The 27,477-nt window shown below is 45.9% G+C and overlaps 6 protein-coding genes across 6 annotated transcripts; 1 reads left to right on the forward strand and 5 right to left on the reverse strand.

Annotated features, from left to right (window-relative positions):
• Nucleotides 1-14: 14 nt before the first annotated feature.
• Nucleotides 15-3,390, reverse strand: LOC101756931. The gene is made up of 2 exons (XM_004951970.3): nucleotides 3,045-3,390; nucleotides 15-553 (listed from the first exon to the last, which is right to left on the reverse strand). Exons 1-2 carry the CDS (start codon nucleotides 3,285-3,287, stop codon nucleotides 317-319), a joined length of 480 nt encoding a protein of 159 aa, XP_004952027.1. The 5' UTR covers nucleotides 3,288-3,390; the 3' UTR covers nucleotides 15-316.
• An 848-nt stretch (nucleotides 3,391-4,238) lies between these two features.
• Nucleotides 4,239-5,189, reverse strand: LOC101757734 (18.9 kDa heat shock protein). Its single transcript, XM_004951972.4, has one exon. It carries the CDS (start codon nucleotides 5,100-5,102, stop codon nucleotides 4,578-4,580), a length of 525 nt encoding a protein of 174 aa, XP_004952029.1. The 5' UTR covers nucleotides 5,103-5,189; the 3' UTR covers nucleotides 4,239-4,577.
• A 1,240-nt stretch (nucleotides 5,190-6,429) lies between these two features.
• On the reverse strand, nucleotides 6,430-8,598 carry LOC101757329. Its single transcript, XM_004951971.4, has 2 exons — nucleotides 8,246-8,598; nucleotides 6,430-7,182 (listed from the first exon to the last, which is right to left on the reverse strand). The coding sequence occupies exons 1-2, from the start codon at nucleotides 8,374-8,376 to the stop codon at nucleotides 6,732-6,734; spliced, it is 582 nt and encodes a 193-aa protein (XP_004952028.1). The 5' UTR covers nucleotides 8,377-8,598; the 3' UTR covers nucleotides 6,430-6,731.
• A 1,586-nt stretch (nucleotides 8,599-10,184) lies between these two features.
• On the reverse strand, nucleotides 10,185-11,360 carry LOC101775042 (probable xyloglucan endotransglucosylase/hydrolase protein 30; the record flags this gene model as incomplete). The annotated part of the gene is made up of 2 exons (XM_004954671.3): nucleotides 10,185-11,083; nucleotides 11,189-11,360. Coding segments are annotated over 2 exons (1,071 nt in total), but the record flags the coding sequence as incomplete, so codon positions are not given.
• Nucleotides 11,361-12,876: 1,516 nt separating this feature from the next.
• LOC101758146 (ribose-phosphate pyrophosphokinase 1, chloroplastic) lies at nucleotides 12,877-17,108 on the forward strand. Its single transcript, XM_004951973.2, has 10 exons — nucleotides 12,877-13,157; nucleotides 13,558-13,731; nucleotides 14,078-14,326; nucleotides 14,963-15,106; nucleotides 15,218-15,385; nucleotides 15,696-15,765; nucleotides 16,152-16,233; nucleotides 16,347-16,506; nucleotides 16,682-16,761; nucleotides 16,905-17,108. The coding sequence occupies exons 1-9, from the start codon at nucleotides 13,047-13,049 to the stop codon at nucleotides 16,718-16,720; spliced, it is 1,197 nt and encodes a 398-aa protein (XP_004952030.1). The 5' UTR covers nucleotides 12,877-13,046; the 3' UTR covers nucleotides 16,721-16,761; nucleotides 16,905-17,108.
• Nucleotides 17,109-19,202: 2,094 nt separating this feature from the next.
• LOC101758557 (pentatricopeptide repeat-containing protein At1g71210, mitochondrial) lies at nucleotides 19,203-23,182 on the reverse strand. The gene is made up of 2 exons (XM_004951974.4): nucleotides 20,150-23,182; nucleotides 19,203-19,519 (listed from the first exon to the last, which is right to left on the reverse strand). Exon 1 carries the CDS (start codon nucleotides 23,180-23,182, stop codon nucleotides 20,237-20,239), a length of 2,946 nt encoding a protein of 981 aa, XP_004952031.2. The 3' UTR covers nucleotides 19,203-19,519; nucleotides 20,150-20,236.
• Nucleotides 23,183-27,477: the final 4,295 nt, after the last annotated feature.

Raw genomic sequence — 27,477 nt, forward strand, 5'->3', positions numbered from 1 at the left:
CAAGATTCGAAGGATGAATGGGGAAACGAAGATACACATTCACACACTTCATCAGTCTTTGTCAGTCGCTGCATACTCCGTACATGAGATGGCAGGATCCAATGGCTCCACTGGCAAGCACACTACTCATTCTACATTTCCAGCAGGAGTTTGTTTACTTCTGTCATCGTTCGGTGCAATAATGTACAAGTAATAGTGGTACAAGGGATCTAGTGATCACCATGAGATGAGCCATCCCAAACACACTGAACGAGGAATCATGGGTGCATTAGTTCCTGGGCGGCGCGAACAGCAGAGGTCAGGATTACATATCCACTCACACCCACCGCAGTTGCCCTTGGTGTTCCAAGCTATGGCGGATGTCGCCGTCGATGGCGACAATCTGCTTTTTCAGGGCTAGACTGGTTGGTTTCGTGTTGTATTTCACTTGGAACCTTCCGACAGGGCCTGCGTCATTGTTGATCGAACTTTCCGGGATAACCTCGTCCAAGAACTCATCAGCTACGTCCCCGTCTTCATCAATCCTCAGCCTCCTTGTATACCACCGAAAGCCCTGGTTGAATAAGCACAGGACACAGAGCATGTTATAATGGCTGCTTCCTCAAAGTTCAAACGAAAAGGAATGCAGGCAGTAAAATATAAGGCAACTGACAACACTAGGGATTCAGCCTGCATACTGAAAACACAAATATCCATGGAAAAAGGTAAGATCGTTTTAGATAGATGCAATCTATGCACACAATTAAACTAGAAACAAAGGCACACCATTCGATACAGTACTACGATAGGGGAAAAAAAAGACTACTATGATGGCACTTGCTTAGAAAAGAGTAGGCATGACACAATTGTTGTTAGGTGAACAGGTATTTCGGATGCTCTTCGACATACATAAAAATGTGCTACAGCCACGCCTTTAACTTAAGATATCCCCTTCTCTTGAAAGCACATCAGTACTACCAAAAATGTTCACTCAATTTGTAATATATACAGAGAGGAACTAATAATGACTAAAGTCTGATGTGGAATAGCAACTTTGATAGTTTTATGTCCTACAAGGCTACAACAGAAACCACAAGGTCTACTGAATGGCAAATGCATGTGTTGTAAGTAAATATGGCAATTTGCTAGCTTTATGTCCTACAAGAATAGAACCGTGCTTTTCAATTGCAAAAGGTTGACAATTGAGAAATACTGATTGATGTAACATTATTTTTTCAAAACATATTAAGGAAATCCATTGTGAAGTTTATACAAGGGGATAGCTATAATTTAAAAAATGCCACTAAGAACTGTTTATGGAACAACTGGTAGAAGACACAATGTGTCATAATGCCAAACAAAAAGATCTGGTTCGACCAAACACCTCTCATTTTTGCAACCAAAGCTAGAATGTCCGGAACAATGGAATTCACAATTGTAAGCGTTAAAGCGTTAGTCATAATGTCAAAGCCCAGACAAAACTAACCATCTCAAATCATAGTTTTGAAAATACACTACAAGTTAATAAAAATAGATTTTTGCCGATAAATCATTGATAACAACACATGTATGACAAAACCCGTTCCATGAAAGTAATGTAGATAACCATAACTGACCTAACTAAATCAAAAGAAACAATTCAGAGAAAGAAGAACCAAGACATACTTATTAACTGATTATACCGAACTGATGACTAAATGAAACCATTACAGCATAACTGCACCTCAACTCTAGACACACCTAGTAGCAAAGGTAAGTAACATCAAATAACAAAAACAAAGCAGCTAAACTCATAGTATATTTATACTTTAACCAGACATGGCCATTGCTAGGTAGTATCAGTTTAGAGATAGCTGGAGTATGACCGAGGGGCAATCAGATGAAACAAGGGAAATTACTGAGAGTACATAGTGTCAATATATACTTTGTCAATCAAATGAATTTCTAGGACAAAGACATATCCCTTAGGTGGCCCTCATATGTTCTGAACTACTGGTATCTAACATATTTGTAGTTTAAGCAAGCAATGGCCTACATTCCCTCTCATCCAAAACACACAAAGCAGTATGTGTTACCTTACAGTGACAGAGGCATGGCCTCAAACTGCTGCATCAACTTTGAATGCACAGGAGAACATTGATTGAAGATTGTAAGATCTAAGGAAGGTGATCTACATTGTTCATTGCTTGCATTAGATTGTTCCTACTCAAATTTGTCTGGACTATCTCTCTTATTTCAGTCCACAAATGCTATGTACAAAGTTGCATTAGATTGTTCCACCTCCAAGGCACTGACTATTAAAACAAAGTGTAGTCTTCCTTTGGCATACAAGAGACTGTTGTAAAAACACATCAATGTGCTAAACTCAGTGTTTTAAAGGTGATAAGGCGACCTTGGAAATATGTGCACGCCTTATCGCGTAGGCGATAAGGCGGACCGGTTCCCCAAGGTGAGCTGGGTCCACCTGGTCGCCTAGGCGACATCTTTGAAACACTGGCTATACTAACTGTCTAGGAAATAAAATGGTTCTCACATAACTAGCAAAGTAACAAGAAAGAAACATTCTTTGATTTTGGCTCCTCATCTAATAATTTAGATCCAGAACCCAAATTAACAAAATGCAAGATCATCCAAGAAAAAAAAGCATCACGAAGCTAATAGTGCTACCTGCACCTGTCAAGTTCTACATTTGCACTGAATTGGACAGAGGAGAGTAGCAAGCAACAGTCAAGAACCTAACTTTCATAAATCATAGCCAATCAATCAATGGCACGAAACTAGTAAACTACAGACTACTTGGCATAACCCAAGACTAGGCTAGGCATTCAGTTTATCACAGCACCATCTTGAAGCCCAGAAATCAACAATTTCGCGACTGCTCCAACTCCCATCACAATTCAGGGAGCCATCCCAATTCCCAGCAAGGCCAAACCTTTGAGCAATCAGACACTAACAGAAGCATCTTAAAAAAAAAAAGCTCTTTCCATGAACCAGATCCCATTGATTCCGGAGCACAACTACAACTGACGCCATCATCGCACGGGAAAGCAATCTCGCGGGCTTACCTGCACGCCGCCGTCCCCCTGGGGGCAGGGCACCAGCACGGGCCCGGGCCCCTGCCGCTCGACAGGGACGGGAACCTGGACGCTGAACCCCCGCCTCGCGCCGTGGGCCGCAGCCGCCGCCGCAGCCGCTGCCCTGTCCTGCGGGAATTCCGCGGCGGCGGCGGAGGAGGATGAGGAGTCGGGGTGGTCGGCGTCGTCCCGGGAGATCCCGAGTAAGCCGGCGATCCGGCGTAAGAAGCCCATCGTCGGCGAGGCCGCGGTCTCCGGGAGGCAGGGGGCGCGGTTGATCCGACGGTGGTGGGAGTGGGAATGTCAATGGCCCGCCGACGCGACGAGATAGGGGTGTGTGGTTTCGTCATGTAGTTTTGGGTTTTACTGCGTAGTGGGAAACTGTAAATATTTTTTTCTTTTTATACTGCATCGTTTCTTCTTCCTTTACTTTTTTTCAAAAAAAAATGTGTTTGTTTGGTTTTTTTACATAAAAGATTGGAAAGGAATTATGATATGAGAGGATATTCCAGTGTTTGGGAGGGGAAAGGATTGAGACTTGAGAGACTTGAGATTGAGACCATGATGTCATAGATGGATGAGCAAAGTACCAGGCTTTCAAAAAGAGGTGGTAATTATTGCTTAAGGGAATGAGCACACATGCAAGTGCATTGAGAATATGATGTGCTAGATTATTGTGGCTCTTGATGGGTGATTAGTGGTTTAGTGGGCTAGGGTAAGTAGTGGTTTGGTTTAAGGCTAGAACTTTTTTTTGTGCTTTTTCACGAGTGCGAGCTGTTAGATTGAAAATCAATGGCCCTTAGAAAAACATAATAAATTGGATTAATATTGTTCATGGTTTTAGTAGTTCCATGTAAGTGAAGCGAGTTTGGAGTTTTTCGTGCTCTTGGTTTTCCAATCAAGTTTTGAAGCTCTTTTTTTAATATGTTGTTGTGGTCAAATTGTGTTTGAAGACAGCTCGGTCTATCTATATCACCATACGAGAAATATTGCGAGATTTCTATATCATTAAAGTGTATGAGAAATCCACTTCTTTCTTTCAAATTGCACTGGCATTGTTGTGGAACAAGATGGATCTTTTTTCGAAATATAGTACAAATGCAGATATATGTGAGGAATCAAGGACCATTTTCTCCCTAAGGATTAATTAAAAAAACAAAGCAAGGAATCAAGAACAAATTAAAATAAGCACACAAGGAAAAACTCGAATTTATTCCCCAAATTATGCCACAAAGGACTTTCACCAAGCAAGTTGGTGGAAAGTGGTGACAAGCACCATATGCATCTATACCATGCAACAGTTGGAGTCACTTATTCATCTCTCTCTACATGTATCCGCGCACATATCTAGATGTGAGTGGTCAACCACGAACACTGCATGCTTCAACACCGAGACACAGATTCGATCGATACATGATCTGATCACACGCTATGACGTAATAATATCATGGTAATTGAGGTAGTGGCGATCTCAACGATATAGAGGTGATCGATATGAAGAACAATCTATCCATGGAAGAACTGCTAGTTGGTGATGGGGATGAGGCGGCCGTATGCCTTGCGTTCGTTGTCCTTGGGCACGGTGATGGTGAGCACGCCGTTCTCGAGCGTGGCGTGGACGCTGTCGGTGTTGGCGTTGGGCGGCAGCCTGACGGTGCGCACGAAGCGCTCGGAGCTCCGCTCGACGCGGTGCCACCGGTCGCCCTTGTCCTCGGCGGCGCGCTGCCGCTGCCCGCTGATCCGGAGCACCTTCTCCTCCTCCACCTCCACCTTCACCTCGTCGCGCCGCACCCCGGGGAGGTCCGCCATGAACACGTGCGCCGCCGGTGTCTCCTTCCAGTCCATGCTCGCCGTCGCGAACGGCGCCAGCCCCAGCGACGGCGCCGCCAACGCCGTCAGCGAGATGGCGTCCACGAACGGTTCCAGGACGATGTCGATGCTCGCCGGCTCCACCTCCGCGCCGCCAACGCCGCCGGCGGTGCGCGCGCCGGCGCCGCCCTTCTGCTGGCCCTGCTGCTTGCGCCCCAGCATGCTGGTGATCATCGACATGCCAGCTGCTTCGCTGATGAGGTGTTTCAGTCCTCACTCACTCGGTGTGTGTGCTCACTTACTTCTTGATGCTGAGGTGTAGCTGCTATACCTTGTCTATTTATAGGCGAGCAAAGGAATGCTTTTATATGCATATATACATGATCTTCTAGGAGCTTGTATGCCTCATGTGTGATGACGATGAGAGATTCTCGCGGAAGCCCTCTCTTCCGATCCCTTGTTGAAAGCACAATGAGGTTTTTGAGTGAGTTGGTTGTTCCAAATCTCCAAGGTTTACTTGCTAAAAAAAACAATTTGTAATAGACTCAGAGAGATTCTAAGGTCCTATTTGTTTTGGATTATAATCCACCTAGATTATATAAGTTGGATTATAGGTCATGAGTATTATGGTAAAATATCACTTTAGGACCACATATAATCTGAAATAAGCTACCCAATGCTAGCTTATTTCAGATTATTTGTGATCCCATGATGATTTTTTACACTCCTACCATGGATCATAATTCAGCTTATATAATTTAAAAGGGAACGAAAAGACCCTAAGTTTAAGACCTTATATTAGTAAAATAACCTGGTCCGGTTTGGTTTGGCTGAAACCGTTTTGAACACCATCCACCCCACGATTTCAAGGGGAGGGGAAAAAGTGACTGCTGTCCATCGAATCCCTACCGTTAGAACGGGTACCGGACAGCCAAAAGTGTGTTGAATTAAACTGTCACTTAGTGGGGATATTCAACAGAGGAAATTTGCGCACCTTCGATTGGTGTAGCCGTACGTTAGGATGGTTTGTATCCATTTATCTAGAAAAAACGTATGGTCTTATTGCACACCTGCTGGCCCCGCTAACGTATATGCATAAATCGAAACACGCAATTTCCAGTTTAATACTCAGGCGTAGGATGCACATTTGGTTTCCCCGAGAAGATTGTGCGTTGGCGCGTTGCCCGTGGACGGGTAGATTCGTTATTCGATTGCTACGTGCACTGAGATGGGAATTTTCAAAGAGGCCAGCATCACTTTATTCTTTTTTTTTCCATGTGAGAAGACATAAGCGTAGCGTAGTACTCCAAGAAGCGAATAAAATCGCGCATCTGACCAGACCAGATCACAAACGAAGATGGGATCTCACAATGCAGCCGTGCCTACTGCCTTTAGATCCATGCTCTAGAAACCTTCAGCCAACTGGGGCTAACCAGGATCGTTGGGCCAGGAGAAAAAAACTCATTGATAGGATGGGCCAGTGTCAGCCCACTCTCATGGTCCAATCACGAGCTTGCAACGAGCCGAGTAAAATACGACAGCAATGGGTAACACTGAAACAGCAGGGTGAAACGGTAGCACAACAGGGTGAAACTGAGAGGCATCAGATTTCTCAGGTCTCATAATTCAAGCAGCACAGGTAAATCGACTACACATGTCCGTCACCAAACATGAAATGCTGTTGAGAATCTGAGCATTGGTTAGAGATCTAATGGCCTAGCCTGGCAGAGCAGCGACAACTTCCCCTACGCGCTTCATTATTATAACGAGACATCTTGTTCTGGGCGAGAAATTCAGTCCAAGTAATAATCTTCACGTTCCAAAAAACACAGTATGGACCGTTGCTGAGAGAAAAAGAAGCAGAGATCCTTACACCATCAGCTGCGCAATGTCCTTGCGGAAGACGCCCTCCATCAGAACCTTCCTCTTCGCGGTGACTGACGGGAACGGCGAGTAGGAGAAACGCCTGCACTGGCTGCTCGCGCTGATTCTGTTGGGCTGCGTCATCGTGGGCAGGACGGGGAAGGACTTGGGTCGAATGTTCAGCCGCGAGAACAGCATTTTTCCATTGGAGTCGTGGGGGGAAGTTTTAGAGGTGGTCTTCTGAGCTCCTGCGCTCCTACTTGTGCTTGAAAAATGCTTGTATTGCTCCGAGCTGCCATTTGGTGGGCCTGGAAGACGGGGACGAATCTCTGCTGATGGCTTCATGCGATCAAGCCAGCGAAGGATCGCGTTTCCGAGGTTCCGACCAACCTCTATGTCCCTCTGCTGAATGTTCTTGTGCACTGACACTGCAACATTGAACACATCCCGTGTGCGCCTGCAGAATAAAGAGAAGAAGAGAAAGGAATCAATCCTGACAGCATGTCACAAACTTTGATTGGTCATATAAAATGCATCGAAATAGAGTAAATTTGTTGAGCTCTTTGATTGGCATTCCTCTCCGAAATTCCCATAAAGGAACAAAAGGGGGAGAGGTGGGACTGAATGGTGGTATCTCTCTCAGAGCTGCTAATCTGAATATGTTAGTCTCTCCCACAGAAGATAGAAGGACTTCACCGTATTTAAGTGCAAGGTTAATAAAATGGGTATATTGGTATCTACAAGCCAGCAGTTTCTGACACTGCACAAGTGTAAAAAGTTCCAGAAGGTCAATGAAGATCATGATGGTACAGTTTATCGCAGGGACAATTAGCATTGCAATCATCAACAAAAATGCACAGAGCTTTGTAGGATGTAGGGTCAACTGAAAATCGAATGCTTCAGCATTAACCATTTAAAGTACAGGTTCAGCTGATTCAGTAATAAATAAATAGATGTTCAAATGTAATTGTGAGCAGCACACAACAAAGCCTTAGCTGTTTAAAGCATCCTAACATATTGATTGAAAAAACAAGGGGACTTGAATGGGACATAGTACACGAACGCTTTCAGCAATCCCCTGCTGAAACAGGAAGTAGGTACCGTGTGCTATGCACAGGCACAGCTGATGATGACTAGAACGGGATCGAAATGTAATGCAACAAATCGTGCCGCGTGTAGAGGTATGTAAAAGTAAAGGGCGCAGCTTGAGCACTTGCACAGACAATAACCACGCATTGGCTCCCGCTAGCGAGGCGGGCAGCGCGGCAATCAATCAGCAAGCCGCGGGTCGATCCAATCCACCCCTCCCCGGAGCTAGAATGCTAGTGGTAGGACTACGGAACCAACACACGCGAGGAGGCTAACCTGCAGGCCAAGGAATCAACTAATCCACGCCTGTGCTGTTCTATTCCGCACCGAATCGAGGGCACCCTCGACGCGAACCAAAACGAAACCGATTTCCCGAGGAGTGGCGACCGGGGGAGGGGGTGGAAAAGGGGGGAAGAGAAAAACTGGTCTACCTGTAGACGAAGTCCCGGATCCTGGGGTGGTTGGGCGGGATGAGGCGGCGCTGGATGCGGAGCGCGAGGCGGTAGGTGCGCCTGAGGCCGAGGAAGTAGGCGGTGATCGCCGTGAGCTCCCACAGCACCATCTCTTACGTCCTCGGCGCGCCTGCCCTGATCCTCCTCCTTCGCTGGACGGGGCGGGAACGGGCGGGCCGGGGCCGCGGAGCAGCCTCACCGCCGGCGGACGGACCTAGCGGCGGGCGGGCCGGCGGCGGAGGGGGAGGGTTTTAACTTTGGTGAAGGCGGCGTGGAATTTTGGGTAACGGGAGGGGGTGGGCTGCGAGTTGGCACCTGAGAGAGAAGGGGAGAGGAGGGGGCGGGGCGCATCTACTTCTAGTATCTCCTCGGCAAGACAAGGGAAAGATGCCGTGGCGTGGCGTGTGTGCGTGCGTCTTCCAGTCTCCGTGTGCTCGTGCCTTTCTTGCAAGAGGGGTTTGTGTTGTGATCCGATGCGCGATGGGTTGGGCTCTGTCCGTCCGTCCCCTCCCTCTCTGGCTCTCTCTCATCACCCGCTACGTCAGCAGATGTTGCCGTTGGATTTATTTCAAGTATGGCTGATACTGATAACTTTGAATTCACATACAGTAAGTCTTGGCTTCGTCAAAGTTTACGAAGTTTACTTTTGGAACGGACCAGACGGGGTGATAGAACATATAAGGGTGTGTTTGGTTAAAAGACAAAATGGGACGGGATGATCCTGTCCTAATTTTGTGGAATGGGTCGGTTCCATCTAGTATTTGGTTGATGGGATGGGTTTGTTCTATTTTTTATTTGGTTCACAGGTTGAGATGGGTGGGATGGACGAAGTTTTTGATACCGTTAACAACAGTGTTTAGTGGACCCCATTTATCATTTGAGGGCCCATCTGTTAGTCCCTAACCTTTCTTTACTTTTTGTCTTTTTTTCTTCTTACCATCTTGTCCCCACCGCTATCTCAACAGCCCCGGCTAAACTCCTCCTAATCTCCCTTGACACTGCCGACCTCCTCCCCTCTCCTCACCGACTTCTCTCCCATGACCGGCAGCCGGAGGAGCACGCAGGGCTGCCCATGGGGGGCTCGTGCTGTGCAGCCACCCACACGGAGCGATCTGGCACGGCCGGCCATGGGGCTCGCGCGCCGCGTCGGCCCACAGAAAGAGCTCGCGTGACAGCCTCCAGCTCGCGCGGCTGCTCCCTAACTCCGGCTCCTCAACGCCAGCCTCCACCCCGCCGGCCTCCTCAACGTCATCCTCATCCCCGTTGTGCTTGTACTCGCTCGTTGTTTCTTGAACTAAGGTGGCGCCGTCCTTGTTGTGTGAGGTTGCAGCCGCACAGAGGTAGACGGAGAGAGACAGGGAGGGAGTGGGACGCCCCCGTCCGCTCGATTTGGTGGGATGGGGGTGTCCCGCATTTGGAGAAGAATATTCCCCTCTAGGATGACTCCAACCCATTCGTCTCCAAACCAACCAAGACGGGATCGTCCTGCATTATCCTTGCAACCAAACATAACTGGATAATTATGGCCGACCACAAGATACCCAACTTTTCTGCCTAGCTGGGCCGGATTCTTGACTACCTATTATTTGTTGGCCCAACCAGGCTACCAGCAACCTCTCTCTCCCTCCCGCGCGGCTCTCTCCCCCCTTCTCGAAACGATTTTCGCTCCCCCTCCCCTGTGACCGCGCTCGCCTTGTAATTTGCTTCATTTGTCCGCTGCGCACGACAGTTTCGTGTTCGTCTCGTAGCAGCGTAGGAAGTAGGAACCCATGTATCGAACACCAACAGGATCGGATTGCCAATTCCCCATTTGCTTAACCTGATCGATCGATGTGACGACGATGTCATGTCGCGAGCGCACTACATCCAGTCATGTATCCACCCATCACCATTACTAGCTAGCTAGGCTAGCTACTCGCTACATGTCCGCCGCTTGCTTCTTGGCGGCAGCGGCGAGGTCCACGGCGGCCCTGGAAGCCGCTGCTCTGGCCGCCGCCGCCCGCCCTGCGCCACCGCCCCTGGAGCGGCGCGGTCCCCGGCGCCGCAGCGCGAACCGGAGGTGGCCGCTGTCCTTGAATCGCCTCCGCTCTGACTCCACGACGTCGCACTCCGGCGGCGCCACGGGGTAGCGCCACGTGTCGTAGCAGTAGGAGTAGACCATGTTCTGCTCCCGGAACCGGCGCATGGCCTGCTGCTTCTCCACGGTCATGACGGCCAGGTCCGACGCGCGCAGGGCCGCCTCGGCGGCGGCGCAACCCCGCCGCGGCCCGCCGCCGGCCACCATCCGGATGGGGTCGTCGTCGGCGCGGCAGCCGAGGAGGGCGAGGTCGGTGAAGGAGGCGACGAAGGGCCCGTAGCGGTAGTTGACACGGTAGCGGCCGCCGGAGGTGGCCCAGGTGGAGGCATCCCAGACGGTGGCGTACAGCGACATGGGCTTGGAGGGGAAGTCGCCGCCCATGGCGGCCGAGCGGCGAACCTCGCGGACCGGGACGTCGTCGACGTAGAAGGCGACGGCGGCGGCGGTCCACAGGATGGAGTAGCGGTGGAACTCGGTGGTGGGGTCGAAGGGGAGCACATAGCGCTCCTCCCGCCCGCGGCTCACGCTGCCGTTGCCGTACAGGTTGGTCTGCACGCGCCACGGCTTGCCCCGGATGTTGCCCAGGAACTCGAAGTCCAGCTCGTCGTGGCGCTTCTCGAACACGTCGCCGTTGGACGTGTAGAAGGCGACGACGACGCCGGCGGTGTAATCAGAGGGGAGCTTGATGGACGCGCTGAAGAAGCCGTGCTGGTACATGGACGACGAGATGAAGCCAGACCCTGCGCGCGCGGTCGATTCATAATTAAGATGATCGGCGTGCAATCTCGACCCCATGCGAGGATAAGAAATCGATCGAGGCAAGAAGAAGCAAGCCAGCAATTCACCGGTGGAGCGGTCGAGCAGGAGGCTGACGGTGCGGTCGTCGGCGGAGCGGAGGATGTTGTCCTGCCCGAACAGCGGCGCGTACCCCTCCTCGAACGCCATCGTCGTCACGTTGATCGCCTGGAGCCCGGACACGGCCGCGGCCGCCGCCGCCAGGACGAGCAGCGCCGTCGCCGAGGCCACGGCGGCTCCGGCGGCCATGCTGCTAATGCTATAGCTCGCCGCCCGGCCGCGGCGCCTCCGATTCAGAGCCGGGGAATAACAGGGAGGGCAATATCGATCAAGAGCCGCCGGCGCGACGCCTCGCCTCGCCTCGCCCGCGAATTATTCGGGATCAATCGCCGATTGCTTGCCTTATTTTGAGGTGGTGATTGAGAGCTAGAGAGAGCCGCGTCGCGCGCGCGCGGGCTATATATATGGGAAGGAGACCCCTCCATGACCGCGCAAAGAAAATGGAAACGACCGCGCGCCACGCAGGATGGCGTTATCCATGCGTAAACAGCTGAACACCGTGGCTAAATTTAATCCCAAGGAAATAAGGGAAGCTAATCGTTCAGTTTTTTATAAAAAAAAACATAGGCACATTATATGCACGTACGCTTCACGCCTACGAATGCACCTACAGCCTATGCATACTATACCTCTATATGACTATGAATACCTTCGAGAGCTAAGATAAATCGTCGTAAGGAATTTCCTTTTCAATTATACCCTTATTTATGATTGTATTATTTATGATTGTATAGGATTTGACTCTTGGATCCTCGAATTAAATTTGACTATATGGAAAAACTGCATCCCTTTAATACTATTTTTATCCGTTCTAGTAATTTCTAATAAAAGTCGTACTTCGCATACTTATATATCATTATTTCTATTTGTATTTTAAGTCCAACCTTAGTCACCAGCAAAGAAAACATGACGCACTTAGCTCCGGCTTCTCTAATCCTATGGTTTCAACAAGGCAACTAATCATAAATCTCGCTTCAATCCACCTCCGGTGGCTCTGTCTCCACATCTACAGCTTTCCGGCTTTCCCATGAATGCATCCATGTGCACTATACCTCTTTACGTCTTTAAGAGAACCGGTTACTCATGAGCTTAGTTGTTGAAGGTTTTTCTTTTCAGACTATACTTCTATTATTATATAATATTTGACTCTTTGGATGTTTGGGTTAATTCCGACTATGCAAAGAAAATGAAATATATGATTAAATATATCCTTAAAAACATATGCTTTTCATAAGTCTGTCCCTAGTTGTATATCTAAGTCTCTTTTAAGTAATGTTTCTTGTTCAAATCGGAAGTATTAAGTCGATTATTGTTTGCCTCCAAACCACCATCTCAATTATGACGTACGGTATCGGGCATTGTATCTTGTTCTTGTCTATCTTGTGGAGTTATAATGAAGGTGAGTCTATTAGATCCGGAAGGATAAATCCCGATCATTGTACTCATTAGTATCATTAGTAAGCTATAGCATCAGCTCTAGCTCTCTTTCCTGGATTCACAAGTAAAGGCATTTTTATGATAACTGTGAGAGTGACTACCATGACTATTTTCAAGAGGAGAGAAAAGCTCTCGGTCTGCTCCCTAAGATGCTATTTTTATCCATTCTAGCAATTTCTAATAAAAGTCATAGTTTCCATACTTCTCCTATATCTGTATTCTTAAGTCCAACCATAGTCACCAGCCAAACACCGGGCACCCTTTTTTTTCCCACTCTTCATTCACCTCTCCGAATCTCTGATCCTGTGTGGTTCCAACAGGCAACTAATCATAAACCCCGCTTCAATCCATCGGATTAAACCCTAGCCACCGGCGGCTCCGTCTCCGCGCCTCCGGCTTCCCCAATTCGCCATGCCGCTCTGCCACTCCCCCACCCCCGCCGCCGTCGCCGCGGCGGCATCTCCCATCGCCGTGCGCAGCGGGGGCCTCCTCCGCTGCTCGCGCCCAGGCCCCGCCGTCGTGGTGAGCTCCGGTTTCCCCACCACCTCTTCCGCCGCTCGTGCCCCCCTGGTTCCCTTTTTTGTTTTGTTTCGTGCTCTAGTACTGGGGACGGGGGTAATAATCACCCGCGCCCCTGGCTATCGGGGCTTACCCGTGATCTGACGGTGGTAGTCGTCGTTGGGAGCTCGGGAATCGCACTTGCTCGCATCATCTCCGTGTTTCTTTTAATTTTTTTTGACAAGCTGTTTAAGATTTCTATTTTTTTGGGAGCTTGGGATCATGCTTTGTTGTGCTTTAGATTCCGTTCGCATCATAGAGTACCCATCTTGCATCTGCACAAAAAAGGAAGTTGCTGCTAGTAATCAGGTTGAATCAGCACAGTTATGCTCACTTCAGCTGAAACCGGTATCCATACGTGCAGAGATGTAAAAAGATTGATTCTCTGAGGGCAATCAATGGAGCACCACCATGCATTCCAGTGTCCGACAGGTCACTGTTGACTCCTGTAACCTTGCCAGTTTTCCGGGATCCAAGCATGAGAAACGACACAAGGCTGCGTATCTTCTCAGGCACAGCCAACCCTTCCCTTTCCCAGGTCAGTTGAATCTAGCATGAAGAATTTTTCTCTCGTATTTATTCTAGTCCTGCTTTTAATTTGTCGCAGACAACCAATTAAACTGTACTAACCACCTTAGAGCATCCAATACATCACTCATTTGGAGTTTGGAATATGGGTTTTTCTGAAATGGGAAATTTAGGAAAATGGATTAATACAAAAAGAGAATTGAAATGAAGGATAACTGAACCTGTGGGCACAGCATAGCTACTAGCCCACTTCTGAATGAAGAAAAACAAATAGTGGTCTGCTATCAGCATGCCCATCTCTAACCAAATGAGTTCTCTCATTTATGCCTAATCTCTTTATGGTGTCCTATGAACAGGAGATAGCAAGTTACTTGGGTCTAGAACTTGGGAAGATTAACATAAAAAGGTTCGCGGATGGCGAAATATATGTTCAGTTGCAAGAAAGTGTACGGGGCTGTGATGTTTTCCTTGTGCAACCAACCTGTCCTCCAGCAAATGAAAATCTCATGGAACTTCTGATCATGATCGATGCCTGTAGGAGAGCATCTGCTAAGAATATTACTGCAGTCATCCCTTATTTTGGTTATGCAAGGGCTGACAGGAAGGTAATGTATATTTATTGTAGTTTCTCAAATTATTTAGTTTGTTTTGAGTTTATTCTTCTTTTTGAATGGAAAAAAGATCCCTGTTTGTTCTTCTTTTTGAATGGAAAAAAGATCCCTGTTTGTTCTTCTTTTTGAATGGAAAAATGATCCCAGTTCTTCTTTTTGGATGGAAAAAAGATCTCTGTTTGTTCTTCTGAATGGAAAAAAAAGATCCCTTGTCACATGCTTGTACCGCTTCGTATTACCAGCCTTTAACCATGCAAGTTGCATAAGCAAACTTTTCAACAGTTTTGCTAATTTCCAAGTGCTTGGAATCATTCCAGTCACCATCATCGATCAAGGTGGTTGGATATGACCAAGGGCCTAGGATGGTTATTGGAAAATAAGATCATTTCAATCACTTGGCAACTTTGAAATCTAATATTTATACTGTTCACCTGTGGATGCTTTTCAGTATCCATAAATTAGAGGAATTGAAGTCAATGCTCATTGCTCAATGAAATTACAGATTCTATGATTCCTTTTGATTCTAACATCCTAGCATCTACAAAGTCAAAAGCCATCACCAGACCTCACAAAAGCATCTATCTCCTTGCCATTTTGAATACTAACTGAAACACTTTTCATTTTTCTCAGTCTCAAGGCCGGGAATCTATAGCTGCAAAGCTTGTAGCTAATATGATTACAGAAGCTGGTGCTAACCGTGTACTTGTTTGTGATCTTCATTCCAGTCAAGCAATGGGATACTTCGACATCCCAGTAGATCATGTTTATGGTCAGGTATGTACTGAAGCATGCTGCTTAAAATCAATCAATGCCTTTAAAACTTATGTGTGATGGCATTCGTTCTTCTTACAATTGTTTTCTATTTTGCCTCTTTGAATTGTCAAGCCTGTTATTCTTGATTATCTCGCCAGCAAGACAATATGTTCAAATGACTTGGTGGTTGTATCTCCTGATGTTGGAGGTGTTGCCAGGGCACGTGCTTTTGCCAAAAAGCTTTCAGATGCACCTCTAGCTATTGTAGATAAAAGAAGGCATGGACACAATGTCGCTGAGGCAAGTATTATTGTACTATATTATTTGTTTAAACAGTGTAGCAGGCTGAATGGATATATATAGAAGAAAATATCAACTTCTTAACTCAAATATTAGGTTCTCCTTATTATCTGTAATATTATGAACAACTGATTAGAATGTACTGAAGAAAATCTTCACCGAGCCTTTTCCCTTTGTAACATGTGCTCTGATTACTATGAATCTCAAAGAATTATATTGAATTGAAGATGTTCCTATCTTACCACAATTTTTTCTTATCTCAGTCCTGTCAGAATGAGCAAGTACATCCTATCTTGTGCATTTATTACAGGTAATGAATCTTATTGGAGATGTTAGAGGAAAAGTGGCTGTTATGATGGATGATATGATTGACACAGCAGGTACGTTCTCCCTTAGACACAATTCTTAGATTGGACATTCCCCTCCTCATGAGTTTATGCCTTCTTCTTAACAACCCAGCAAGGTTGAGAGCCTTGAGAACTGCCATGCTGTAACTAGTCAAGTATTAGTTGTGTCATCTGCCATATAAGTACATACTGAGTGTAGAATGGAACATTACACACTAATACTACACTAGTATTGTTTCTGACTAGGTTGAAATATGATTTAAGCTATAATTCAAACTTGAAAGCCTGGTGAATTGTGCCGCATTCCTGTCAATAGCTGAGAAAATTATACATCACATTGCGTACTAAACTAATTATCCTCTCTGAGATACTTTGCTTCGGGGTGTCAATATCCTGATGGAATTATCAAACATAAATAGGAACTATTGCCAAAGGAGCTGAGCTACTGCATCAGGAAGGCGCTCGAGAAGTATATGCTTGCTGTACACATGCTGTTTTTAGGTATGCTTTAATTCTTGAAGCTAACTTAAGTCATATTCTGTTTTCTCTGCTGTGTCAATTCGTTGTAGCTATCTGGATTTTTCTGCAACTATATTTACATGTTACCTTTTCAGCCCGCCTGCCATTGAAAGGTTATCAAGTGGTTTGTTTCAAGAAGTAATCATCACAAACACTATCCCACTTAAGGAGGAGAAGAGTTTTCCGCAGCTGACCATTCTTTCAGTCGCGAATCTCTTAGGCGAAACAATCTGGCGTGTTCACGACGATTGCTCGGTAAGTTCTAACTTTGAACCAGCATAAATTATTACCACTCTTTGGTATGCCTGATTCGGTGGTTGCAATTGGTTACTCGCATCATTTTGCAAGCCTCATGCCACTATTCCTCAGAAGCAACTGCAATTTTCTTTTCTGGTGCAACTTTTTTATATAAATTGCTAAACCTATCCAGGTTGGTCATGAGCCATACTCCAGCTTGGATATTGACTGATCCTTAAGGTGTATTACTCATGCTGCACCCTTCATGCCAAGGTGAGAATGGCAGCAAACAGCTGTTTCTCTACATGCTGTATGCTAGGCATATTTGATTCCATTGTGAGCCAACATTTCATCATCAGCGGTACATTTTTCATCTGCGGTATGTATGCCATTGAACAGTTGTTTTTCCCGTGCAGGAATAGTTGTGGCAGCTTGCAAAATTCCCCCACTTCTTTCTTTGGACCTCAGTTTTTGTCTGTGTAATAAGCAGCTCTATGTTATGTGAAATTCTGTTAGCAAAGAACCTCAACCATGTATTTGAATTACAGTATATAAGATGGAATTTTGGATTGTAGTGCAGTTTTCAGCTATCCTCAATGCACGTACATATGGCTCCCTTCCATCCCAATTTTTAGTTGCTTTTGGTTTCTCTTGATATGCGTTTACTTCTATTCGATTTTATGATGATGCATCTTGTGGGGTACCAATCATGGTTTGAACCCTTGTTCTTACAAAAAGACTGTTTTTCCTTATTATTCCCTCCATTATATTTTAAACGTATCTGCATACTAGAAAAATTAAAACGATTTGCAATTTGAAATGGAAGGAGTAGTTTGTTTCTTTGCTATGATGATATACTCCATTCTGGTCCAATTTGGTGCATAGAAGCACATGAAGTCTGTTTGGTTGCATGACCAAATTGATGCATAGAAGCACACGAAGAAGCGTGTTTGGTTGCATTAATATACTGTTCTAGCTCGGTTCAGCTAGTGAAAACATACGATGATATCATGGCTCTGAAGTGAAGCCTAAATCATCAATGCATCCCACACACGACAGGCTTGGTACAAAGTTCCTGCTTTAAATTGTAGCTCGTTTTGACTTTTCTACGTGATATTATTATACATCTAAATATAGTGTATGTCTATATGCATAATAATATATATGAACTTAGAAAAGCTAAAACGATCTACAATTTGGAACGGAGGGAGTACATCCCAAATTGTAGGTGGTGGCTTTTCTAAGTCCCTAGATTTTTGCAATGAATTTAGATATATACCATGTCTAAATACATAACAAAATCTATAAATATAAAAATATCAAAATGACTTATAATTTTAAATGGAGGGAGTAGATGACTGACATTTGAAGATAAAAATTGCATGCACCTTGGTAGGGAAAAAAAGATAACTCCAAAGGATAAAAATTGCATGCACCTTGGTAGGAAAAAAAGATAACTCCAAAGATCCTTCACCAGATATGAGGCGGCAAGCCCCCTCCTTTGCGGAAAGAATTAGTATTGCCATAAGGCTGTTTGGAAAGAACCTCATCTATCCACTTTGTCAACTTAACTCCCGAACAAAATTTAGATGCACCTTACTCACCTGAATTATTTTATTTGATCCAATCTGCCCCTAATTAGATTTCTCTTTTTTCCCCTCCATATATGAGTTGAATTTTGAGTTTAAATTTTGTGTGCGGATACAAACATGATGTCTTATGTAAAAAAATATACTAAAAATTTTTCATAGTTATTTTCATGTGAACGTATCTGTGCAGTGGCCGGCGGATGGAGAGGCTTAACTGCAAAATAATCCCACCACTGACTCTATCCGTTGGATTAGCATCTTGTGGCCTTGATTCATAGTTTTCAAGGTTGCACGGGGGAGGTGGTTTGCACCAGATACGTTCCCTATTTCATAGATTAGGAATATTTAATACAAAATTGTTCTTAGATATATAAAATTGTATGAAAAGTAATCAGAAAAATTTCTTAAGTATTTTTCTATGTGATTAGGAATATTTAATACAAAATTGTTCTTAGATATATAAAATTGTATGAAAAGTAATCAGAAAAATTTCTAAAGTATTTTTCTAACATAGAGCTCTAACATAGAGCACCAAGTTATAAGTCAAAGGGACAAAATTTGAAATTAAAAGTCAACTTGTACGTGAAGAAAAAAAAAGAGAATCTAATTAGAGCGTAGATTGGATCAAAGGAAATAGTTCGGGAGAGTAAAGTGCGCATAAATTTTGCTTAGAGGTTAAGCGAGGGAAGTAAAATAGCCTGTTTCCAAACAAAACTAAGGCAATAATTATTATCTGCTCAGAGAAATTCAACCAGACATGTGGATCATCTTCCAATACAAGCTATTTCTTTCAACACCGAAATGGAAATTTTTTTTGCATCAATTAGTGAAGGAATGCCTTTTGAATCTACCATTTGAAGCATAACTACTGCATTCCCTTGTCTCAGGCTTGCCTTTACTGCTAGAACCTCTAGTATAAAGAACGAAACATTACATAAGCAATGTTTAAACACCAAAAATCTCTGAACCAATATCGATCCATGAAAATATATTCTTAAAACCTGAACTGTTAAAGGACAAGAAGCTTGTTAGAAGTTTGAAATTGGAACATCCAATTGATCCTTGAATGGCATGCCATCTTCTGTATAGTTTGGACAACTGTCTACTATAGGCTTGACCCTGAGATGTAAAGAATGATCATTCTTATATAATCTACTGATTATAGTGAGATTGAGTTGTTGGTACATCAGATAATCTGTGGCAAAAGATTGAACAAAACTTGAAAATTTTGGTCACAGGGTATAATTTTACAGCAAAATTGTGTAAAACTACAATACAAAGTCAAAGGAAATCTCCATGGTACACCTAAACTGATATCCTAGAAGCATCTTGGACACTGTCATGATAGGTGACATGTGGATTCAGGGATAAAGTAATGTTAAATCTCGGAATACATCTCTAAAAATATATATTTGATCTTCCAAAAGAATGCCTGCAAAGAGCTGAAATTATAAAAAAGAACAATGTCAGACATCCAGCTATCAAAAGAGGATCACTGCAGCTTGTAAAACACCAGCTGATTGACCAATATGATACAATAGTCAGTATACCGAGAAATCGCATTACACTCTTCTAGTAAAGGATAACAAAACTACAAGAAACTTATACAAGACATAGCTTGTAAAACATTAAATGTTAAGCTATCTTAAAACTTTAGTCTATTGGATATCTGTATTTAAACAAAATGACTACAACTACTAGTATTGTACAGCACATGGTGAATGCAGTGGGTGCAGCATGAATAACACATGATCTCACAAACTGCCAATAGAAATTCACCTTTTATTAAACAACTTTATGCAGGGAAGCCATATGCAGATCCCATTAAAATGGTCAACTGGCACCATTACCATGACTAATTGTCTTTCGCTGGTTTAGTGTAATATCCCCAAAACAAAGTACAAGGTCCTAAAGCTATACATCGTGTATTCTAAGAAAATGTAGCAGGAAATGACATTTGGATATCGCAGTTTCTCATATTACTTAAGATATATGAAGCATGAGAGCCTCTCAAAACTCCAGACTCTATACAGTAGTAACTGGAATGATAGCAAGGTTTAATAGAAGATTACCTCTTTCAGCTAAGTCATATGATCAAGGCAGAGAGCAGATCAGCAGTTGAATGTGAGGTAGCAAGGGAGATAAATAGATATAATTATTCATACAAAAGAAATGATCTTCTGATCATGTGCTCGCAATGATGCACTGTTGTATAACCTCATAGTGTACCATGTGGGATAGAACCCATTTCGATACATTGCATCCATCCACCTCTCAGCTTCATTTCTGTCACCATTCTTGCAGAAACCGTGTACCATTATATCAAAAGTCCATCGATTTGGTTGATACCCCTTTCTGCACATCCTTTCATACAAATTACAGGCAGAATCCATCCTACCTGCCATAGACAACCCTCGTAACAGCATGTTGTAAGTATAAGTATCAACAGGAAAATACTTTTCCATCTCCTCTCCCAAATGCTCCAAGTCATTCATGTTGTTGATACCTCTTGCAAACGAGGTAATTAGATCACCTATCAAGAGCCTTCCTGCCTCCCGACCTTGAATCTCTTCACCTTTCACTTCTAGAGGTTTTGACTTATCTCTTGAACGTAACAAAGCCTTCAGAAGGCTGCTGCCCATCAATGTGTGCAAGAGAAGCACATTACACAGGAAGGCTGAAACAGGGCGACCTGTTTCTCTGAAATCGTCGATAACCTTTATAACACTGTCATAATCTCTGACAGAGCACAGCAATAGAACAAGATGCTCATAGCAGCTGATGCTTGGGATTACACCATTATCCCTTGCCTCCCTCCAGAACACCATTGCCTGCTCAGGCTTCTGAGCTTCACATAGACCAGATATAAATACATTATACAGCTTGGTGCCAGGTGGTTTCTTTCCACGAATGAGGTTAAAAAAGTTAAGTGCATCACCAATACGTTTGCTCCTTAGATAACTCATGAGAAGAAGGGTGTTGCTTTCCGCTGATGGTTCAATCCCTGAAATCTCCATTCGGTTATACACCTCCCTTGCCATGTCAGCCCTCTTAGCATGACCAGCCCCAGAAATAAAGTAGTTGTAGCACACAAGTGGTTGGAGTTCACCCCGTTGCAACTGGCTGTCTAACAGCTCAAGAACTTCAGCATACTTATTCAATTCACACAAAGCACAGACAACTGATTGATAGAGGCTTCGGGTTGGGATGTGCCCCATATCTTGCATTTCCAGCATGAGCCTTGGCAGTATATCAACCCTCTTAATCAATATTAATGCCCGAATCAAGCTCTTGTAGGTTGACTCATAGCGATATAAGCCCACATGGCTCTTGCTGCTTGCTATCTGAGGCACTTCGCATGCCTCCTCCACATTACCACTCTTGCATAGTGCCACAAGGTACTTGGCTAAGACAGAGTCCATTGGCCAGACTTCCTGCTTGAGTGCCCTGTCTAGCAGCTCCCGCACCTTATCCAGCTTTCCCTCCTGACAAAGCATATTTGCAAACATGGCAAATGTCTGACGCCCTGGAAAGTGCCCTCCTTCCATAGCTTGCTCCAATACCAGACATGCTTCCTCTGTCTCCCCACCCCGGCACAGTGCCCTGATCAGATTATTATAGACATCCTTGTTTGGGTTGATCCCAAGCTCCATTCTTGACCTATACAAATGCATGGCCACTTCAACAAGACCAGCCTTGCAAAAGAAGCAAAGCGCAGCATTCATGGTGGATCTGCCAGGAGCAATGCCCTCCTCCATCATTTCCACGAGCAAGTCATACACTTCGCCAAGTCTGTTACAGCGAAGCAAGCGATAAACAAGCTTGTCATACCGCTGCCCATCAGGGATATACCCTTCAGTTTCCTTCTTATCAGCAATGAACTTCAACGTAGTATCAAGCCTTCCAGCCTCAATGAGGCCATGGATCCACGCACCATACACATCACAGGATGCAAACTTATCAACGATCTGGGCTGCCTCAGCAAAACGTCGACGGCGGCAGAACTCAGTGATGATGGAGCCAGCAGCGGGGCCACGGGATGCTTCAGCAAACGGCAGGGTGTCAAGGAGAGCCACGGCATCGTCGAGGCGGGCACGGCGGCAGAGACTCTTGATGAGGATGCATGTAGTGACAGGGCTGGCGGCAAGGTTGCGGGCGAAGGAGTCGGCAAGGTCGTGGAGCGAAGCATCGACGAGGGAGTTGAGGAGGATCCGCGATGAGACGGCGTCGAGGTCGAGGCCGCGGAAGCGCATGTGGCCGAGGACGCTGAGCCCGCGCTGCGGGTCGCCAGCGACGGCGTAGCCGATGACGAGAGTGTCGTGGAAGCGCAGGTGCCCGGCGGCCGCGGTGGTGTCGGAGAAGAGGCGGAGCCAGTTGACGAGGACGGCGTTGCGGCGCGCGCGGGAGAGGAGGCGGAAGACGGCGTGGTAGACGGCTCGCGTGTGGCGGTAGCGCGGCCGGCGCCCCGACCAGTCGAAGAACTTGAGGCGGAGCAGCAGCAGCGCGTCGCCTTCGGGGAGCCTCCGCGGGGCGTGGCGGAGCACGGCGAGGACGAGCTGCTCCGAGAGCGGGAGCGCCTCGAGCGCGGCCGTCTCATCGGACGCGAGCGCCTCGTAGATCGCGTCGAGCGCCTTGAGCGGCGCGGCCACGGGGCCGGAGGCCTCGACGAACCAGTCGCGGAAGGAGGTGGCGATGGCGGACGAGGCCGCGGCTACGGAGCCGGCTTCCTCGGGGCGCGGCGGAAGCAGCGGAGAGAGCTCCGGGAGCGGCGGCGGCGGCGCGCGGGGAGGAGGCGCGGAGGCGGACGCCGAGAAGGTGTTCGAGAGAATGGCGAGGAGGGGGCGGGAGAGGAGGAGGCGGCGGCGGGAGCGGCGGGAGAGCGGGGCGAGGAGGGCACGGGGCATGGCGAGCCGGGCCTCGCGGCGGGCTGCTGTCAGTGGCGTGGGCGTGGCCGCCGGCAGCAGTGGCGGCCGGCGGCGGCAGGTGGCATCTGTGGGGTGGTGGTGGACGGGCGGGGCGGCGGTGTGGGTCGGCTCAGCTAGGATGAATTCTCTTCGGCTGCGGCAGGGGTATACTACCTTGGTGGGTTGGGTCATCATAGTCATGCTGGCGTGATATGGGCCGTGTGTTTGTTTGTTTGGCTCGGACTCCGGCCCTTTCTCTCTCTGTTTTTTTTTACTTTTATTTATTTATTACTTGATCGATTGATAATACAGTAAAACCTTTTTCACCTGGCCTATGCTGATGTGCACGGCGAAGATTTAGACGGAACATGTGCGGCTAAACGGACCAAGGTACTCAGCTTGTAAGTAATTTCAAATACATTTTGTATTTCCTAGATGAGGGGAAACGATCATTTCGCAATCATTTGCATTCGGTTCCTTAGAAAAAAAAAATCTTTTGCACTCGGATCATCTTTGCGCTCTTTTCCCCCAATCCTGCTAACAACTTGACGTATAGCAACACGCAATAAATGGGCCACGATCAGTACAAAGAAGACACAAGCGATGCCCCCTCTAGTGGCCAAGTTGGACACCCCTAGCTCTACCACCCCCCACTCTATTTCCGGCATTTGAATCCTGCTTGACTCCTTAGGGTGAACAATGCTAATTTTTTCCCCCGAAAAATAAGGATTTGTCAGCCTCTCCCAAATTGTTATTTTCAGAGTATATTATATATTAGTATCGTCAATTTATCATCTTTCATATGGTTGGAAAATTATTTGAGAAGTCATAAGCTTGGAACTCAGGTCCAAGTGAGAGCGACGAGGCTAACAATTTATTTACAATTGCCATATATCATGTAGCAGTGATGTAGAGCTACTAGCCAGCTTGGCTTGACTATTAGATTGGCAAAGAGGATGAATGTGTGGAAGATAAAATCACTTGATGAAAGCATGGGCTTACCATGCGTTGTTTATATCTTTGCCAGATGCACGTCACTTTTTTTAAAAAAACTCGACCTGCGTAAGACAGTCCTGAGTTTTTTCAAAGAAGAAGATCTTCTCACGTAGGTTGAGAAAACTTCCGAATAACCCTTATGAGACTACCACTGGGCTGGTGACCATTGCAACTATCCTAGATAGGAAGGTCTAAACCAACTATAGCTACGACTTTGGCGGACCTTGACTTGTGTTTTGGTTACGGTGACAGAGAAGAAAAGACCTGATCGATGGAAGAAATAAGAAGATAAGAGCTCTTTGGGCTGCACAACCGATGGGCTTTGGGCTTTGCTGTGCTACTCAGCTGCAGCCGATGATGAGCTTTGCTGTTCTGGTTCAGCTGCAGCCGCAGCAATAGCTTAAGCGAGCAGGACAGCGGGGGAATCTTTGTTCACATCGAACTCTTGTTTTGACGCATGTTTTAATGCATGATGGTGGCGGCAGGCGGCGCGAAGGGAGTAGTCGTAGTAGCAGGAATGACGGTGGCGCCGTCGGTGGCAGCAGCCACGAGCACGGGGGCCGCCTGCTCCTGCCCGCAGCCAGGATGCGCGAGCATCAGAGTGAGGAGCAGGGTGGCCTTCCCTCCCCCTGATGACGAGGCCTCCCCCCCTCCCACTATGACTACTCCCTTCGCGCCACCTGCCGCCACCGTCGGGCAGGAGCAGGCCTTGCTGGTGGGGGCTGCGGGGCGCCTGTTGTCTGCCTCTGCACCACCGCCACCGGTGGCTGATGTTGCTGGCGAGCTCGCTCAGCGACGTGTTCCCACCTGCCAAAGAGCTTCGGAGATCTCCCTAAGGTACTCGGGGACAAGGTGATTGAGTGCATCAAGTCAACCATCACGAAATGCATCCTGCTACAAATAGTCGCGCGCCCTACTTTGGACTCAGAAGATACTCATCAGTGTGCGCGCGAGAGAGAAACAAGCAGTGAAGTGACGGATGGAGAGGGGCACGGGCCCCCCTGACCCTCTGCAGCATCCGCCCCTGCCCCTGGTGGCCTGGGCCTCTCCTGGCAGGCTGGCACCCCCTGGTAGCCTGTGTGCCTGTCAGCCTGTCACCAGTCACCCCTGGTGAGCTGGCCCAATAAAAAATTAGAAGTCCCTCTGAGGTGTCCTGGTCCTGGAATAGTCCGCCCCAGGTAGCAGATTGCTAAATAGGCGCATCAGGTCAAATCATATCCCGCCCCTGGTAGCAGTTTCTTGTTCCTAGCTCGCGCCACCAGGCGAATCGTATTCCACCGCCGCCAATCAAAAAAGCAAATAGGCACATCAGGTCATCCATCATCAGGACATGAGCACGGAGCACCAGAGTACGAGGACAAGGATGAATGGATGATGCCAATTTCCATGATGGATCCGAGCCATGCGCAGCAGGCCAGCAGCGTCTCCGGACTGTGGTTCATTTTTTGAGCTTGCATGTTTTAACGCATTTTTGAGCTGCCTTTAAGCAGCTTACAGTGATATTCTGTACCGATTGTTGTCATAGAATGGGTCTGTGTGTTTCAGGAAAGGAAGCTGTGTATAAAATTGCTTCATCCAATGTGATTTTTTTTATGATGATTTGATGAAGTGAAGCTAGTTCCCCAACCTCAAATTGAAAAAAAAAAGTCTAAGCCTTTCAAACTTTTCAGCCTGCAATCTTTGACTCTAGGCTTTTGTGATTATTTTCAGACTGTGGGATGTATTGTGATCATGTACTGATCTTTGGAAATTTGGCCTGACCACCTGAGTGCCTCATCACTATATTCCCACTCCTGAATGCTACGTAGAACTTCAAGTAACTGTGCTTATTCTAGCATTCCCTCAATATTGTTGAGTTAGGTGACAGCTCACAAATTGCTGTTCGATTGCTTGATCTTTCTAGCATCAATAGTGTAGAAATCCCTGTTAAGCATTGTTCTTTTTGACTGGAAATATGTCAGTGCCTCTATTTTCACTAGTTAGTTCTGAACAAACATAGTGCAGGGAGCTATGATTCTTGCTACGTATTCACAATCTGTGAGGAAACTGCACCGCATACTTTTATTCTGCACATTTAGCTATCATTTTATGTAAATCTGACTAGAGCCTTGATTACTGATGCTTCATCTGCCTCTTTTCTTAGGTACTACGGGCACATGGACGTTACTGTGACGTTTTCTGCATTTGTTATTGCAATATCATTGCTATTACAAAGAGGAAATCCTCGTTTTGCTCAGCTAACTAGTTCAGTTTTTGGGTTATTTTACTGCAGCTATCTTCCTTCTTTCTGGGTTAAGCTTCGCTCGGGACTAGCTGCCCCGGCCTTGAATACAAGTATGTTTCTCTGTTACGTTGCCCTTTTACTTTCTGCCCCTACATCTTTTTGTTGTCAGTTCTCGTGCCATTTAGTTTGCTATTGTTGATAAACAACATGTGTATCAAATATATTGGACTGTGTCTATCAAATTTGCCTTTCAGTTGTCTTAATTAGTTACAAGGACAAATAAAAAATAGTTACAAGGATATTTTATTGTTAAAGTTCTTACATGGTCAAGTGGTTCTAGTATCTATATTTCTTTGCTAACTGTAGGATCCCTGTACTAATACAGTGTGTTCTGCCAGGAATTGCATACAGTTGGCCAATTCTTCTTGGTGGACAAGCTCACTGGACAGTTGGACTTGTAGCAACCTTGATTGCTATTAGTAGCATCATTGCTGCAGACACTTCAGCTTTCCTTTGTGGAAGGGTACACTCTTTAATTACTATTCTTTTCTTTCTAAATTTCTTTCTACTCTTGACTCTTGAATTTCATCTTAGCCTACCCAACTTGTGTGGGACTATAGGCTTTGCTGTTGGTGGTGGTGTGTGTATCTTGCCATAATATAGTGTGTGTGCTTTACAATGCACCAGTGTAATATTGGACTAAGAAGCAGATATAGCTGTTTTGGTTCTTTTAGCTCATTGCTTTAATTATATCAAGCATTTCTTATCTGTGTACCTTAAGAAAAAATTTTGATAATTGAAACTTCGTAGTTTTGGAACTTTTTAACCTTTTCATTTGGTCAGTGGTTCGTACAGTAGATTGGTCTGATCGGATGACCCCTATGGCAGAAAGTGTGATAATATCAACCTAAGATGTTTGGAAAATAAAAAAAAGAAAAGGATAATTGAATTGTCCAGGCTAACTGCTCTGGAAACAGTTGGTTTTTAATTATCCATAGTTTTTAGCTTAGAAGAAAAAGGAAAGAAATCATGGATAATTCAAATGTATCATCCAGCATTCAGGTGACTTATGAATTGTGAATATGATCTCTTTTATGTGAGTTTCATTAAAAATGGTTGCTGTCCAAACATCGTAATTACTAGATATTGAGATTTTTTTTTGTTGATGGGAGCACCGGGTAATGGTAATGGTGATGGGATTCTCTGTTTGGCCTTGCTGTTATGCATGCAGCTCGTTTTAACTTCTGATGTTGTTTGTTGATTTTCAGAAAAAAAA

This window comes from Setaria italica, chromosome I (assembly GCF_000263155.2).
Source record: "Setaria italica strain Yugu1 chromosome I, Setaria_italica_v2.0, whole genome shotgun sequence".
In the NCBI taxonomy this organism is placed as follows: domain Eukaryota; kingdom Viridiplantae; phylum Streptophyta; class Magnoliopsida; order Poales; family Poaceae; genus Setaria; species Setaria italica.

Bases quoted from the DNA above. Each gene is read 5' to 3' on its own strand.
- LOC101756931 (XM_004951970.3), bottom strand. From the start codon at position 3,287: ATGGGCTTCTTACGCCGGATCGCCGGCTTACTCGGGATCTCCCGGGAC. The intron at 554-3,044 runs GTAAGCCCGCGA...TTATTCAACCAG, and splicing joins AGGGGGACGGCGGCGTGCAG to GGCTTTCGGTGGTATACAAG.
- LOC101757734 (XM_004951972.4), bottom strand. From the start codon at position 5,102: ATGTCGATGATCACCAGCATGCTGGGGCGCAAGCAGCAGGGCCAGCAG.
- LOC101757329 (XM_004951971.4), bottom strand. From the start codon at position 8,376: ATGGTGCTGTGGGAGCTCACGGCGATCACCGCCTACTTCCTCGGCCTC. The intron at 7,183-8,245 runs GTAGACCAGTTT...TTTATTCTGCAG, and splicing joins ATCCGGGACTTCGTCTACAG to GCGCACACGGGATGTGTTCA.
- LOC101758146 (XM_004951973.2), top strand. From the start codon at position 13,047: ATGCCGCTCTGCCACTCCCCCACCCCCGCCGCCGTCGCCGCGGCGGCA. The intron at 13,158-13,557 runs GTGAGCTCCGGT...CCATACGTGCAG, and splicing joins GCCCAGGCCCCGCCGTCGTG to AGATGTAAAAAGATTGATTC. The intron at 16,234-16,346 runs GTATGCTTTAAT...TTACCTTTTCAG, and splicing joins TGTACACATGCTGTTTTTAG to CCCGCCTGCCATTGAAAGGT.
- LOC101758557 (XM_004951974.4), bottom strand. From the start codon at position 23,182: ATGACTATGATGACCCAACCCACCAAGGTAGTATACCCCTGCCGCAGC.